Raw genomic sequence first — 11,725 nt, 5'->3', positions numbered from 1 at the left:
AATTAGCAAATGAATTTTGATTTAAACAATTTTATTTAGTATCTTATTATAAGTTAATAATGTGAGTAATTTTGTAAATCTACCTTATAAAATAATTATATTGATATTAATTATAATTATCTAAAGATATGATTATGTATTTCCGGAATTATAAATGAAAAATATATATATTTATGGCAAAATTTTGAAATATATTTATCTAAAATAAATATTTTTCAAAATTATTAATTTAAATTTAAATTTGTTAAAAGTTGATTAAAAAATATTAAATCTATTAATCAATTTAATTTATAATATATAATTGTATTATTAATTAGAATGCTATAATTGTTTTTTAATACCATATAATATCATTAAATAATTAACATTATTTGTTAATTTATTTCATAAAGAAATTACTAATACCAAGAGTAACATTATATTATAATTTGAAATAACATTATATAATTAAAATTATTTTAATCATAAATTTATATCTTAAAATTAATTATTTATATTTTAACCAATATTAAAATACTAATTATTCAAACAAAAAAACCACCCAACTCAACCTTGTCATAACCAACATAACAATAACCAGTTACAAATATCTTAATAACAACTTCAGTGTTTTTGGTATGTTTTTTACTTAGTCCATTTTTATAGCAGAGCAGACCTCTGACTTGGCTTGAATTGTACTAAGAAACCATGGAATGAAAAACAAAGAAACATAACATGGGTGGTGGTGATTCTATTGTTCCTCACGGTATTTGGTCTTGTGTTCTTTTTTGAAATGAAAATGTTATTTCTTTTTATGTTTCATCAAATTATACCATGTCCCAACATTCAGGTACAGACGAAGGTTCTCTCTGGTTTTCTGCTCATTCCTCACTTGATGTCGGGTATGATAACTGTCTATGACTTGGTTGACATCAGTAAAGAGTTATGGTCATGATTTTGTGATCTCCAATGTTTCAGGGATAACATGATCTTGCAGGATCAAAACAAAAAAATAGAAAGGGAGTCGACTTCTAGTGAAATTGATGAAGAAAACACACATCCTTTTAGGGTTGATTTTGAAGTCACTGAGCAGATAAAACCTGACGACCTTCAATGTTGTTGTGATGAATTGAAGATTCACAAAAAGGATTTGAAGAGGGAGAAACAAAAGATTTTGAGGTGTTGATTTGAACATCTATTTTATACAGTATTTTGCATGCATCTTATGTGATACAGCTCTGAGAAATTTGATGCAATTTGTTAATTTTCACGGGTTAGGTGGTTTGTTTGTCTTATTTGTCTAATAGAACGCAACATGTTTAGGCATCTTTGGTTCCTAATTGTTGTCAAGTTAGTAGAAATTTAGAACAGTTGTGAGTTGTTAATATCTAGTTTTATAATGCCTTAAAATGCCTCATCTTGTGCTTCCCCCTATGCTCTATAAATGCAGGTATCTGATTGAAATTGATAGCATATCATTCTAAAATCAACTTTTAAATGTTTTCAGAGCATGAATAGTTGCAGGGCTCGTGAGTAAGGGTATTGAAAGTGTGGTATTTAATATTGATTGTCATATATTGTGGTTTTATTGGCACAGATATAAACCTGGAGCATGGATTGAGAAGGTTGGTGGCTTAGAGACTAGTGATCATGATGTACCAAATACAACATGCCTCTTAATGGTTGGTCCAAGTGGATCTGGGAAAAGTAGTCTCATAAATAGAATCTCTAAGGTGCTTGATGATGACAAATTTGCACCCCCAAGAGCACAAGAATCATGTATAACTTTTAGCACCTCAATTTAGATATCAATTTGAAGAAAGAAGAAATAATTTCATTTCATCATAGCATATATCTTACTACATATCTTTCTGGGCCAGATAACTTACATACAGAGAATGGAACATACTTCCTCCAGGAGTATATGATGCCAAGATATTCAAATTCTATTTGTTTGTATGATACACGTAGTTTGTCATATAAGTTGGACAAAGATGAGGACATTAGAATGTTGAAGGGTTGGATGAAAAAAGGTGTCCGACATGGAGAGCTTGTTGTCAGGTTTGAATATTTAATTTAATATACTTAATTTCCTCATCTACTCATATATAACTTTTGCTTCAATTATACAGGAAAACAGATAATGCGAGATTGAGAAAAAGTTTGGAGAGCAAAGATCACAATAAAGGTTACTTTTCCAGTGAGACCAGAAAAGTTAATTTTGTAATATATGTTGTTAATGGTCTTCTGGTCCTGAAAGCAATGAAGAATGCTGGTGCTTTGGAGAAACAATACGTTGAAACAATTGTTTCTACTTTCAATTGCCCATTCCTATCATTTAAAGGTATTTGCATTGCACAACCCTTGTATATTGTCTTTAGTTCATCTCTCTTTTCATTCTCTTATGAGAGTTATATACTAAGTACAAGCTTTTTGTTATTGACATAAGTTTATATCAGTAGCAGAGAGTGAATTATGGAAGACAATTCTAGTACTATAAAACCTAGACAATTCATATAAAAGACTATAACACCACCTCCTCCTACCCAAAAGTTTAAGACAATGGATTTATGGGTCTTATTCCTTATATACAGTTTCCTAAGACTAGTTGCTCTTCATAATATATTGTACAAATTAAGGACTATGTGCTATTAACTTTGATATTAACCAGATCTTCATCATTCATCTTATATACACCGTGGCAGACCAAATTGCTATTCTCTATAGCCAATATGATTGTTTATTTCTATTACCTGCAGATGACAAACCAGTACTTGTTTTCACTCATGGGGATCTCCTTTCATACACTGAGCGTGCTCATGTCCGTGGGCATCTGGGAAGGATTTTGGGAATTCCACCCACCAAACAAATTTTTGACATCCCAGGTACCTTTCAAATTTCACCACCTTGACACCTTTCCTTTTCATTGAATATTATTTCATGTCACTTGTACCTATTATGCAGATTGTGATTGTCCAGCAACTGCATCTGCCATAATTGGAATGCTACGATATAGTCTTGCCCATGCTGACAGAAATTTTCTTCAGAAATGCAAGGTTGTGGATAAGGTTTGTGTTGTTTGCCCAAATTTATAGCTATTAGCTGCAGAACTCATAACGGAATTATGAACTTTTCTATCTTACCATGTTTCCAGTTCATATTTTACATCTTTTTAAATTTATAAGATTGGATAATACCCTCTGTAGATGTTGTCATTCAGTATACTTTTTGAATCCTAATTGTGTTCTTCTTATGGATTTATTTTCTGATGATGAAGAGTGTAAGCAACGCACTCTCTGACACAACACTTCTAGTCCACTCTGTTATTGATTAAAATTTATTGAAAACTGCAAATCAGGAAAAACTCATTAAATGAGAAATGTAACTCTCAAACATTTGTGATTTCCATTTCAGCCAATAATAGAAATATGTTCAGAAGAGAGTGTATAAGAAAGTGTGTTGCTAGCAGTTCTCCCTGACGATTTGTGGTCTCTTTTGAGTCTTTACTATTAAGGTGTTAATCAAGCTATTACATAAAACTAATTTAGTGCTAATCTCATCCCTTACCAATATGCTTAAACTTAAAAATAAGTACTTTGAAAAGTACAAACTAAAACAAGAAAAGATAAGCCTTTTTTTAATAAATAAAATCTTTTTGTCATTGGAGCTGCATTGAAAATCAAGGAACATTGGTTCATTTTTTCCTTTTATTTTGAAGGTATTAAATGTTTTATGTCCTTTTCCTTTAATAGTTTCTATTTGTTATTTGTCAAACACATTAACAAAATCTTATTTAGTATTCTGAGACAACTATGTAAATACAGTGGAAAGACCATAGGACTTTGCTGGTGGTTTCTCAAGTTTCCATCATTCTTGCATATTATGATCTTCTGGCTGTGTGAAAAGAATATCTGATAAATTTTGTCTGTGATGGTGGTTGCAGGTTCATAAAGTATCTCTGTCAGCATACATGATTTTGCTGATTCTAGGAATAGGAGTGACCATTGGCTTGACACAGAACACAGAAGTACATGTTCCACTACCAAAAACAAGAGTTCCCAAGAGCAAGCCAATGATAGAGTGGCATAAAATTAGGCACATATGGTAGTTATGAATATTGTTGATATGGCTTGTACATGTAATGGACATTTTTAATTTGGTTGAATTGGCAACACTTAGCATGTGGTTATAATTTTTGTTTAATTTAGTTGAATTGGTTTATAATTTTTGTTTTCATTTTAGACAAGAAAATGTATAGCAATTATCACAAAATATATCATAATTTACTATTAAATCACAATATTTAGACGTGGATCTGATCACATTAGAAAAATCTCATTTAATAAATCTAAGCTATTTATTGTGTTTATTATTAAATTTATCGGGATAGTGGATTGGTTAGCTTTTTTATTTTAACTGAATGTATTAAGTGAAAAACACTAAATATTAAAATTTACTGTTTTGTTTAACTGTCTTATAATTGGAGAACTAAAGAAATGTAATAATTACTTAATTTTAATAAATATTTATAAGATTTATTGTTTTACCTTTTTTTTAATACGTAAAACTATTTTTAGGTTAAAATGTTTAGGAATTACTCTTTTCTATTGAAAAATATCTTACCCAACACTTGCTTAAACAATTGTCTTAGTTGTTTTTTCAATCCAGACAACTTTAAAAATAAACAATATCATTTTACTTATTGAAACAATAAATATTACTATACCCAGTAATTAAATATAAATATAAAAAGATACAATTATGAGTTGTTTAGAATTTTTTTCATTAAAGTAAGATTACAAATATTTTTTTAGCTAAAGCACAAAGGAATACAAATTACATTTTCTAAAATATGAAGTAAGTAATGTGAGTTATTTCTATTAAATATACCATGGAATTAATTAAAAATTAAGTGAAAGGTAAAGGTAAATAAACAATAAAAAAGTAATTAATGCTTTCTTAAATTTTAAATATAATAAATAAATAAATAACTTTCAGAAATAGGAGACTTAAAAGTGAAGATGAATATTTAGATTAACTTCTCCTATTTATTGTGTTTGGATACAAATTCCTAATTTATTATGGTTTTATTATTAAGTGAGTTCATATTACATGGTATTGAAACTATTTTATCCCAAGGACAGATGGTAAAGTAACTAGATTGTAAACATGTGCTTCCCCATGCTTGATTCCTCCTTATTTAACTAATTAACAGCATTTACACAATCATGATTAGATCCATAAATCCCTGAAATCTATTGGTGATTTTGATAATATTTAATAGAAGAAATTACACTAATCTCCTTTGTTTTGTTTTCATTTTAATTTCATTCGATATTATTCTTTTACCCACAGAAAACTTAATTATTTTAACAATATTATTTATACTGACATCCTTTATAACTTACATCAGTCTCCCTTATTTGAAAAATATTATATTGTAGGCCCTATATGGATGGTGGTTGTAAATATATATAAGAAATAAGAATATAACTGTTAATTAAAAAAATAATAATATTGACATCCTTATAGATTGCATTAATTTCTCTTTAATGGTTTGAAAATGTTACAACATGAATTCTTATAAGGAAGATTGTTTGTAAAGATAAAAAAAACAAAAAAGAGTAGAAATATTATGTACAATCTAAAAACAAATTGAGTCTCAATAAAATTTACTGTTTTATTTTGCATACTATTTTGGTTTAAATGAATCGTGTATACTCATTCTCAATATAGTTAATATACATGTAAATAATTGTTTAAGATTTGTCATTTGGAATGATTTGATATGATCCAGAGAACACTCCCTTTTGCTGGTTATAGTCCTTTGCAAAACAGTGACTAATTGAAGGGTTTTATTTTTAAATAGTTTCTTCTTTCAAAAGGGATCAAATGATGATTAATAGATCAATCTCCTCCATCAAGTTTCACCATTTCTCTTTATAATGTAACCTTTTGGGTTAGGGTTTGATGAATTTCTACAGGAACTCTTTGTTGAGGACTTGGTTAAATACTTGGTCTTCATTAAGTGATTACTTAGTTGCTTGATCATGGATGATTTTTAAATTCAATTACACTACTGAAAAGTTGGTAATCCGGGTTGAAAGTGGAGTTTTTAAAACCCATTTTCAATTTAAATCACTTTGCATTCTTCCTCTGGAAAAAAGACAGTTTCTCTTGGCATTCACATTTCATACTTACCCTTTGCTACTTGTGTCATGGAATCAATAGATCTCCATTCTAACACTAGAATAAAAGCACCAAAGCATTTGCATAATATTCAGTTTAAACCATGCTCTTTGCGAACATCCATACAAAGTATTTATAAGTATTCTGACTTTAAAATCAGTAACTTCCAGGGTACACTAACATCATTAACATTCTAGGAGCAGTGTGCCAGTACATAAATCTGGACGAATCCCTTCAATTTTTCTACTATCGAGACTCAAAGCCACAAAAATAATGATATGACTATCAATCATCAGACAATTTCTGACTGTAAATCTGTCACTGAAACAAAAATTTGAGGAACTCAAAAACACAAGACTATCTATGACAGTATATCTTCTGAATTTATCCAGGCTGGGGTTGCTGAACTGCTGACAGTAAAATTTCAAAGTGCAAAAAATGATCTGAACTAGTGCTAAATTATTTCAAGTGAGCTCAAACAAGAGTCATTGCTCCCCAGTTGATGTAGGACTTGGAATACTCTGCAAGAATGAAGCTCTAGCAGTAGGGTCGGTTGAAAATCGTCCTAACACAGCAATCGTAGCCGTACTACTTCCAAACTTCTCAATTCCCCTAGAGATCATGCATGTGTGACTTGCCTCTACAACTACTATCACATCTCCCCCTAACAGTGGGGAAATGGTTTCAGCTATCTGCCTGGTAAGCCTTTCCTGAACTTGGAGCTTGAAACCATAAAAATGTACTATTGATTGTAGAAGTGATTTTCCTATAGGATTGAATCCATCAGATATGAGGTATCCTATGTGAACAACACCATGAAATGGAAGTAAATGATGCTCACATTGTGACCAAAAAGGTATGTTCAGCTCAGACGTTATTTTTTTGTTTAAATTAATCTCTTCATTTACATTCAAAGCATCTATCCCACCATAAAGAAAACCATTCAACTTCACATCAAACTTACTGTTTTGAAAGTTCATCAACCATTTCACAAATCTACTTGGGGTCCCTATAAGCTCGTTCCTCAAAGGATCTTCTCCCAAAGATTCAATGATCGAAGCTACTGCAGAGATCATTACAGGATTGACTGGTCCGATTTTTGAGGAAACTTTGGCAGATAGAAAAGACTGAGAAGGACACCAGCATGGATCAGATGATCCTCTGAAGTGAATTTTATCCACACTGATGCCTCTAAATTTAAGAAGACTAAAGAAATCATTCCATACATCTGCATTTTTGTTCTCAAAATCCCCAGAACCTGAGGAAACAAGTATCTTAACCCATCCTTTGTGGTTTGAGTCGAGAAAGACCGATTCTATGTCTGGAAAGTGTATGTGTGTGCACTGAAGTACAATAGCGACACCTGCTGGCTTTATTCCCTGATGCAAAGCAGAACACATCTCATCTGCCAGACGTTGAGGTTCTTGAAGCCGTTTTGCAAATACATCAGCAACACGAGAGAGCTTGCTCAAACCAACAACTCTTTCACCAGAGGGGACATAACCCACATGACACTTGACCTGGAATGGAAGCAAGCAAGACTCACAATAAGAAAACAAGTCAAGATCTCGAACAATCACAAGTCCACCTGCTCCACCTGCATGACCAACTCTATTATCTAGACCAGCTTCAGGGAATAAAGCACCTTGAACTATGTCCTTCACCTTTTGCCTGTAACCTGGAAGAAAAGAAATCTCCTTACTATTTGTAATACTTTATTATTCAAGAAAAATATGATAATTTGTATCCTAATACAACACTAAATGGAAATATTCATGTACGAAATTGTGAAGGAAGGCAAAGCATATAAAGCGACAAACCAATAATGGAAGAAGAAATACACATATACTTACCATAGAAAGAAAGTGTGTTAAGGTCACAGAACTTCATTATGGAATAAAATCTTTTCTTGAGTGATTATGTAATGCAGAAAAAAATTTGAAACAGGATGCCAAAACCTTCCATCTCTCCCAAAGACGTGCATGCATTGTATACCTACACAACTGCATATGCAATGTCATGGGATTGAAGAAAATGCACCTAGCAACTACACCCATAGGATGGTAGATACCTTTATTACCAGATATCAGTCCTTTAAAACAGATAGACAAATGACTAATTTCCATGGAAAACATGCTCTGACCAGCAGTTGGCGCATCATCATGATTCATGAATGAAATAAATTATTATCTCTTTGGTAATTCTACCCTGAGAAAAAGAAGAGTGACCAAAAGCATCTATTTTCAAGCTTGGAAACGATCATATTTACATGACAATGTAGACCAAAGCAAAGCTATGACATTCAGAAAAGCACATCAACAAAAAAAAAGGATATGCAGTGGAGCTGAATCGCTGAAATGAAATTAACAAAGAGGAAAAAATTAATTCAAGTAATTGAAAACCTTGAGAAAGAACAGCATGTCAAATACTCTGTTGCAGTGAAGAGAGTGGCTAAACAAAAAAATATCAACATTTTTCAATAAACTATTTATAGTACCTCTCCAAAAGCCTAACCATGTGCCATGCTAGAAATGTTTAAGGAAGATGAAGAAAAGGCAATAACCAAAACTAAGTATCTTCTCCACATGTAACAGAGTGAAGGCCAGGAGATCGAACAAGTTCATTACAGTAGGCAGTATGGAAGCATTTAAAAAGTATGGCTAAGCAATGAAGCTTTTGGGAAACAAGATGTAAACCAACCCAGTATTATTGACTGTCTGAGAGTTGGTGATGTTTGTTGGTATCAACAGGCAAAAAACCACATAAGAAAATTAAAAATGTACCATCATTTTTTATTTCCAAATGGAAATATTAAGCCGGAAGCTAACAAGATGAATTAATACTCTGTGCTCACTACCTATGTCCATCGCTTTCATCAGCAGGGCAGTCCAACTTACAAGGAAAGAACAGAAAGTGTACTGTAAAATGTAACTCAGAATGCAGAAAGCCTTTGGAGAAATAACAAATACTACATTTTGTCATGAATATAAAACCCTTTTAATTAATTGACAAGGCTAAGAAAATACGTTCATTTAGTCAGTGGAATTTGTATCAGTTTTCAGAAATACCCTTAAACCATTGGGATGCTGTTCTCTTAATCTTTTTCCATCAAATGAAATAATAAATCTCTGCATAATATTTATAAAAATTTGATTAATACAGTAGACAATTTAGAGTAAGTTTTATAATAAGAACTAGGAAATTTTTTTCCAAAAAGTTAAGAAAAACTAAATGTGGCAGTCATCAAACAATAAAAGAAACGAATATCTCCACCTCTAATCAGCTTTTACTTTAACCTTTTTCCAAGCAAAAAGACAGTCACAAAGTAATTCTCCATTCATCTAGTTATGTTTGGCTTTTAGTTTCAATTCAAAAAGAAAGACTGAAAAAGCCTCTTGCTAGGTTTTCAGTTGTTACGACTCTAAACTGAGCTTTGTCTCGGTTTGCCTTAAAAGTCGATTTAAAATGGAAGAAAATAGAGGATATTTTTTGCAAACTTAACTCAAACAAGCACTAACATGAATGATTTAGATCCATATTTCGTTATTAGGTCCAATCATTCACAAAACACTGCAGAGGTGAAAAATTGTAGCACTCGCTACCATTCAAATACCAAAGTACAAATTGTGTAGCAAACCAAGCAAAAAAATAAAATAGAAACAACTTTTCTTTACATAAAAGAAAATTGAATGGCAAAGCAAATCACTCACCTCTGGTTCCTTCACTAAGGGCCTTGGCAACACGAAGTGGTGTCTTTCTAAGTCCTTCCCTGTTTACATCTTCCCCTAGACCCTCCAACAAAACCTTCACAGCCTCCTCAATGGCACCACCATCATTCCCCAACCCCACTTCACCACAGTCATTGTTCACTCCATTTTCAATCACAACAGCGAAACGCCCATCATCCAAACACCCCATTGAAACTCCACAAAAATAAAACAAACAACAAGGGAGCCAAAAATCTCAATATCCAAATGATGCCACAAAAAGTTCTCAACTTTTTAACAACAAATCTGAATCTTCGGCAACCCACTTGACAAGTTTGAAGAATACGTCCGGCAGGGTGACAAACACCCCGAAACAAACGAGGGGTGGTGCAGAAGAAGAAGCTAGATCTCAACAAAGACACAATAATCGTTCAAATCACAAATCTGAATACGGGATGAAGAAGAAGATACAAAAGGGTGGCCGAGGCAGGGATCGGTGGCAGAAGATAGCATACACAGACGGAACAATAATAACCAACCAAGAAACAAGAGAAGTGGGTAATGAAGAAGAAAATAAGTAAATAAATAAAAAAAAAATAAAAGAGAGGCCAAGATAAAAGGAATGCAAAATGGTATGGGTGTTGGTAAGTTTGGTGGAGACAGGGGATGGTTGGTTGGTATAAATCAAGAGTGCATTGTTAAGTTTGGTAGTGATAGGGGATGGTTGGTTTCTATAAGTCAAGAGTATCTTGGTTGTGAAAAACAAAAACTTTAGTGCATCTATTGCCACTTCACTTTAGATTGTATTAAAAACTAAACATTAATGCATCTATTCCAACTTTAGATTGTATTAAAATGTAAATTTTAAGAGTAAATCAATCCCACAAAATTAACTTATAAATTTAAATTTATATTCAATTATATATTATAAAATATTAATGTTATAATCTTCTCTATATGTGAGATAGTTTGTTTATAAAGTAAATAATTAAAGTATGAAATTGTTTTTATTTAATGGGTGGTTTTGAATTTGACTCTTAAGCACCAACTCCATTAACTTTTAATTTTAAACAATTGTTAGTGAGGTTCTAGTTTCATATGTTTATAGTTCTGGATGTAAGAAAACAGAAACTGTTTAAAGTAATTTTAATTTATATAGATAAAATTATGTTTCACTTAATTTTTTGGAAAATATTTTATTCGTGAGAAAAAGTTTATTAAAGGATATGGATACAAATGTTATAGAAAAATGTTAATATTAATTGTTTTTTCCTAATTCTTAGTTATTTATCTTTTTAGAGGTGAATAACTTTATTTTGTCTTTGTCTGTTATGATTCTAGTATTTATTTATTGATTATTTCTTTCTTTGGCTAGACCTAGAATAAGTGTACAACTTGTATATATTCAGACTATTCGTTCTGATTTCAATATAATAAAAGAGATATTAATTCTCATATCAGTTGCCTTCCTTTTACTCTTTTTGTTCGTCTTTGTTTTCTTTTGTTCATATTTGTTCTATTTTATAAAATGGTATCAAAGCTATTAATGCTCTGGTTGCTACATTTATATATGGGTGAAGTTGTTGATCCCTCACAAGATCTTTGTTCACCTTACCATGTTATTCATCAGATAATTCATCCTTGACTCGTTACACAATAAGAGATTTCTCGTTACACAATAAGAGAGGCAATTTTTTGGTAATCAGTCCAAGACAATGATTGCTACTAGCAAAGGAGGTTATAAAGACAATGTTACGACCTATGGCATAGGTGGTGGATATGGAAGAGGAAGCTATGGAAGAAGATATATTTACAAAATTTGCAATCATTGTGGAAAGACAGGACATACC

The 11,725-nt window shown here is 31.5% G+C and overlaps 2 protein-coding genes across 5 annotated transcripts; one reads left to right on the top strand and one right to left on the bottom strand.

Annotated features, from left to right (window-relative positions):
* The first annotated feature begins 596 nt into the window (after positions 1-596).
* LOC137826750 (uncharacterized) lies at positions 597-4,203 on the top strand. 2 transcript variants are annotated; one of them, XM_068632887.1, is made up of 9 exons: positions 597-745; positions 830-881; positions 958-1,158; positions 1,577-1,758; positions 1,860-2,040; positions 2,112-2,323; positions 2,739-2,864; positions 2,944-3,047; positions 3,923-4,203. In XM_068632887.1, the coding sequence occupies exons 1-9, from the start codon at positions 715-717 to the stop codon at positions 4,085-4,087; spliced, it is 1,254 nt and encodes a 417-aa protein (XP_068488988.1). In that variant the 5' UTR covers positions 597-714; the 3' UTR covers positions 4,088-4,203. The 2 variants fall into 2 exon arrangements, with proteins under 2 accessions (XP_068488988.1, XP_068488989.1); XM_068632888.1 differs by having other exon boundaries at positions 609-745; positions 2,944-3,035.
* Positions 4,204-6,231: 2,028 nt separating this feature from the next.
* On the bottom strand, positions 6,232-10,697 carry LOC137824107 (GTP cyclohydrolase 1). Of its 3 annotated transcripts, XM_068629565.1 has the most exons (4): positions 9,879-10,018; positions 8,240-8,376; positions 8,022-8,171; positions 6,232-7,846 (listed from the first exon to the last, which is right to left on the bottom strand). In XM_068629565.1, the coding sequence occupies exons 3-4, from the start codon at positions 8,056-8,058 to the stop codon at positions 6,654-6,656; spliced, it is 1,230 nt and encodes a 409-aa protein (XP_068485666.1). In that variant the 5' UTR covers positions 8,059-8,171; positions 8,240-8,376; positions 9,879-10,018; the 3' UTR covers positions 6,232-6,653. The 3 variants fall into 3 exon arrangements, with proteins under 3 accessions (XP_068485666.1, XP_068485667.1, XP_068485665.1); XM_068629566.1 differs by lacking the exon at positions 8,240-8,376 and having other exon boundaries at positions 9,879-10,584; XM_068629564.1 differs by lacking the exons at positions 8,022-8,171; positions 8,240-8,376 and having other exon boundaries at positions 9,879-10,697.
* Between the last annotated feature and the right edge of the window lie 1,028 nt (positions 10,698-11,725).

Source organism: Phaseolus vulgaris, chromosome 8 (genome assembly GCF_000499845.2).
Source record: "Phaseolus vulgaris cultivar G19833 chromosome 8, P. vulgaris v2.0, whole genome shotgun sequence".
NCBI classification, from domain to species: domain Eukaryota; kingdom Viridiplantae; phylum Streptophyta; class Magnoliopsida; order Fabales; family Fabaceae; genus Phaseolus; species Phaseolus vulgaris.
Note: the sequence above shows the minus strand (reverse complement) of the source record. Positions and strands in the feature narration are given on the sequence as shown.

Excerpts from the sequence above, each read along its gene's own strand:
- LOC137826750 (XM_068632887.1), top strand. The coding sequence starts at position 715 with ATGGGTGGTGGTGATTCTATTGTTCCTCACG. Across the intron at positions 1,759-1,859 it reads CCCAAGAGCACAAGAATCAT|ATAACTTACATACAGAGAAT; the intron begins GTATAACTTTTA and ends TTTCTGGGCCAG. Across the intron at positions 2,324-2,738 it reads CCCATTCCTATCATTTAAAG|ATGACAAACCAGTACTTGTT; the intron begins GTATTTGCATTG and ends TATTACCTGCAG.
- LOC137824107 (XM_068629564.1), bottom strand. The coding sequence starts at position 10,086 with ATGGGGTGTTTGGATGATGGGCGTTTCGCTGTTGTGATTGAAAATGGA. Across the intron at positions 7,847-9,878 it reads CCTTAGTGAAGGAACCAGAG|GTTACAGGCAAAAGGTGAAG; the intron begins GTGAGTGATTTG and ends CTTTTCTTCCAG.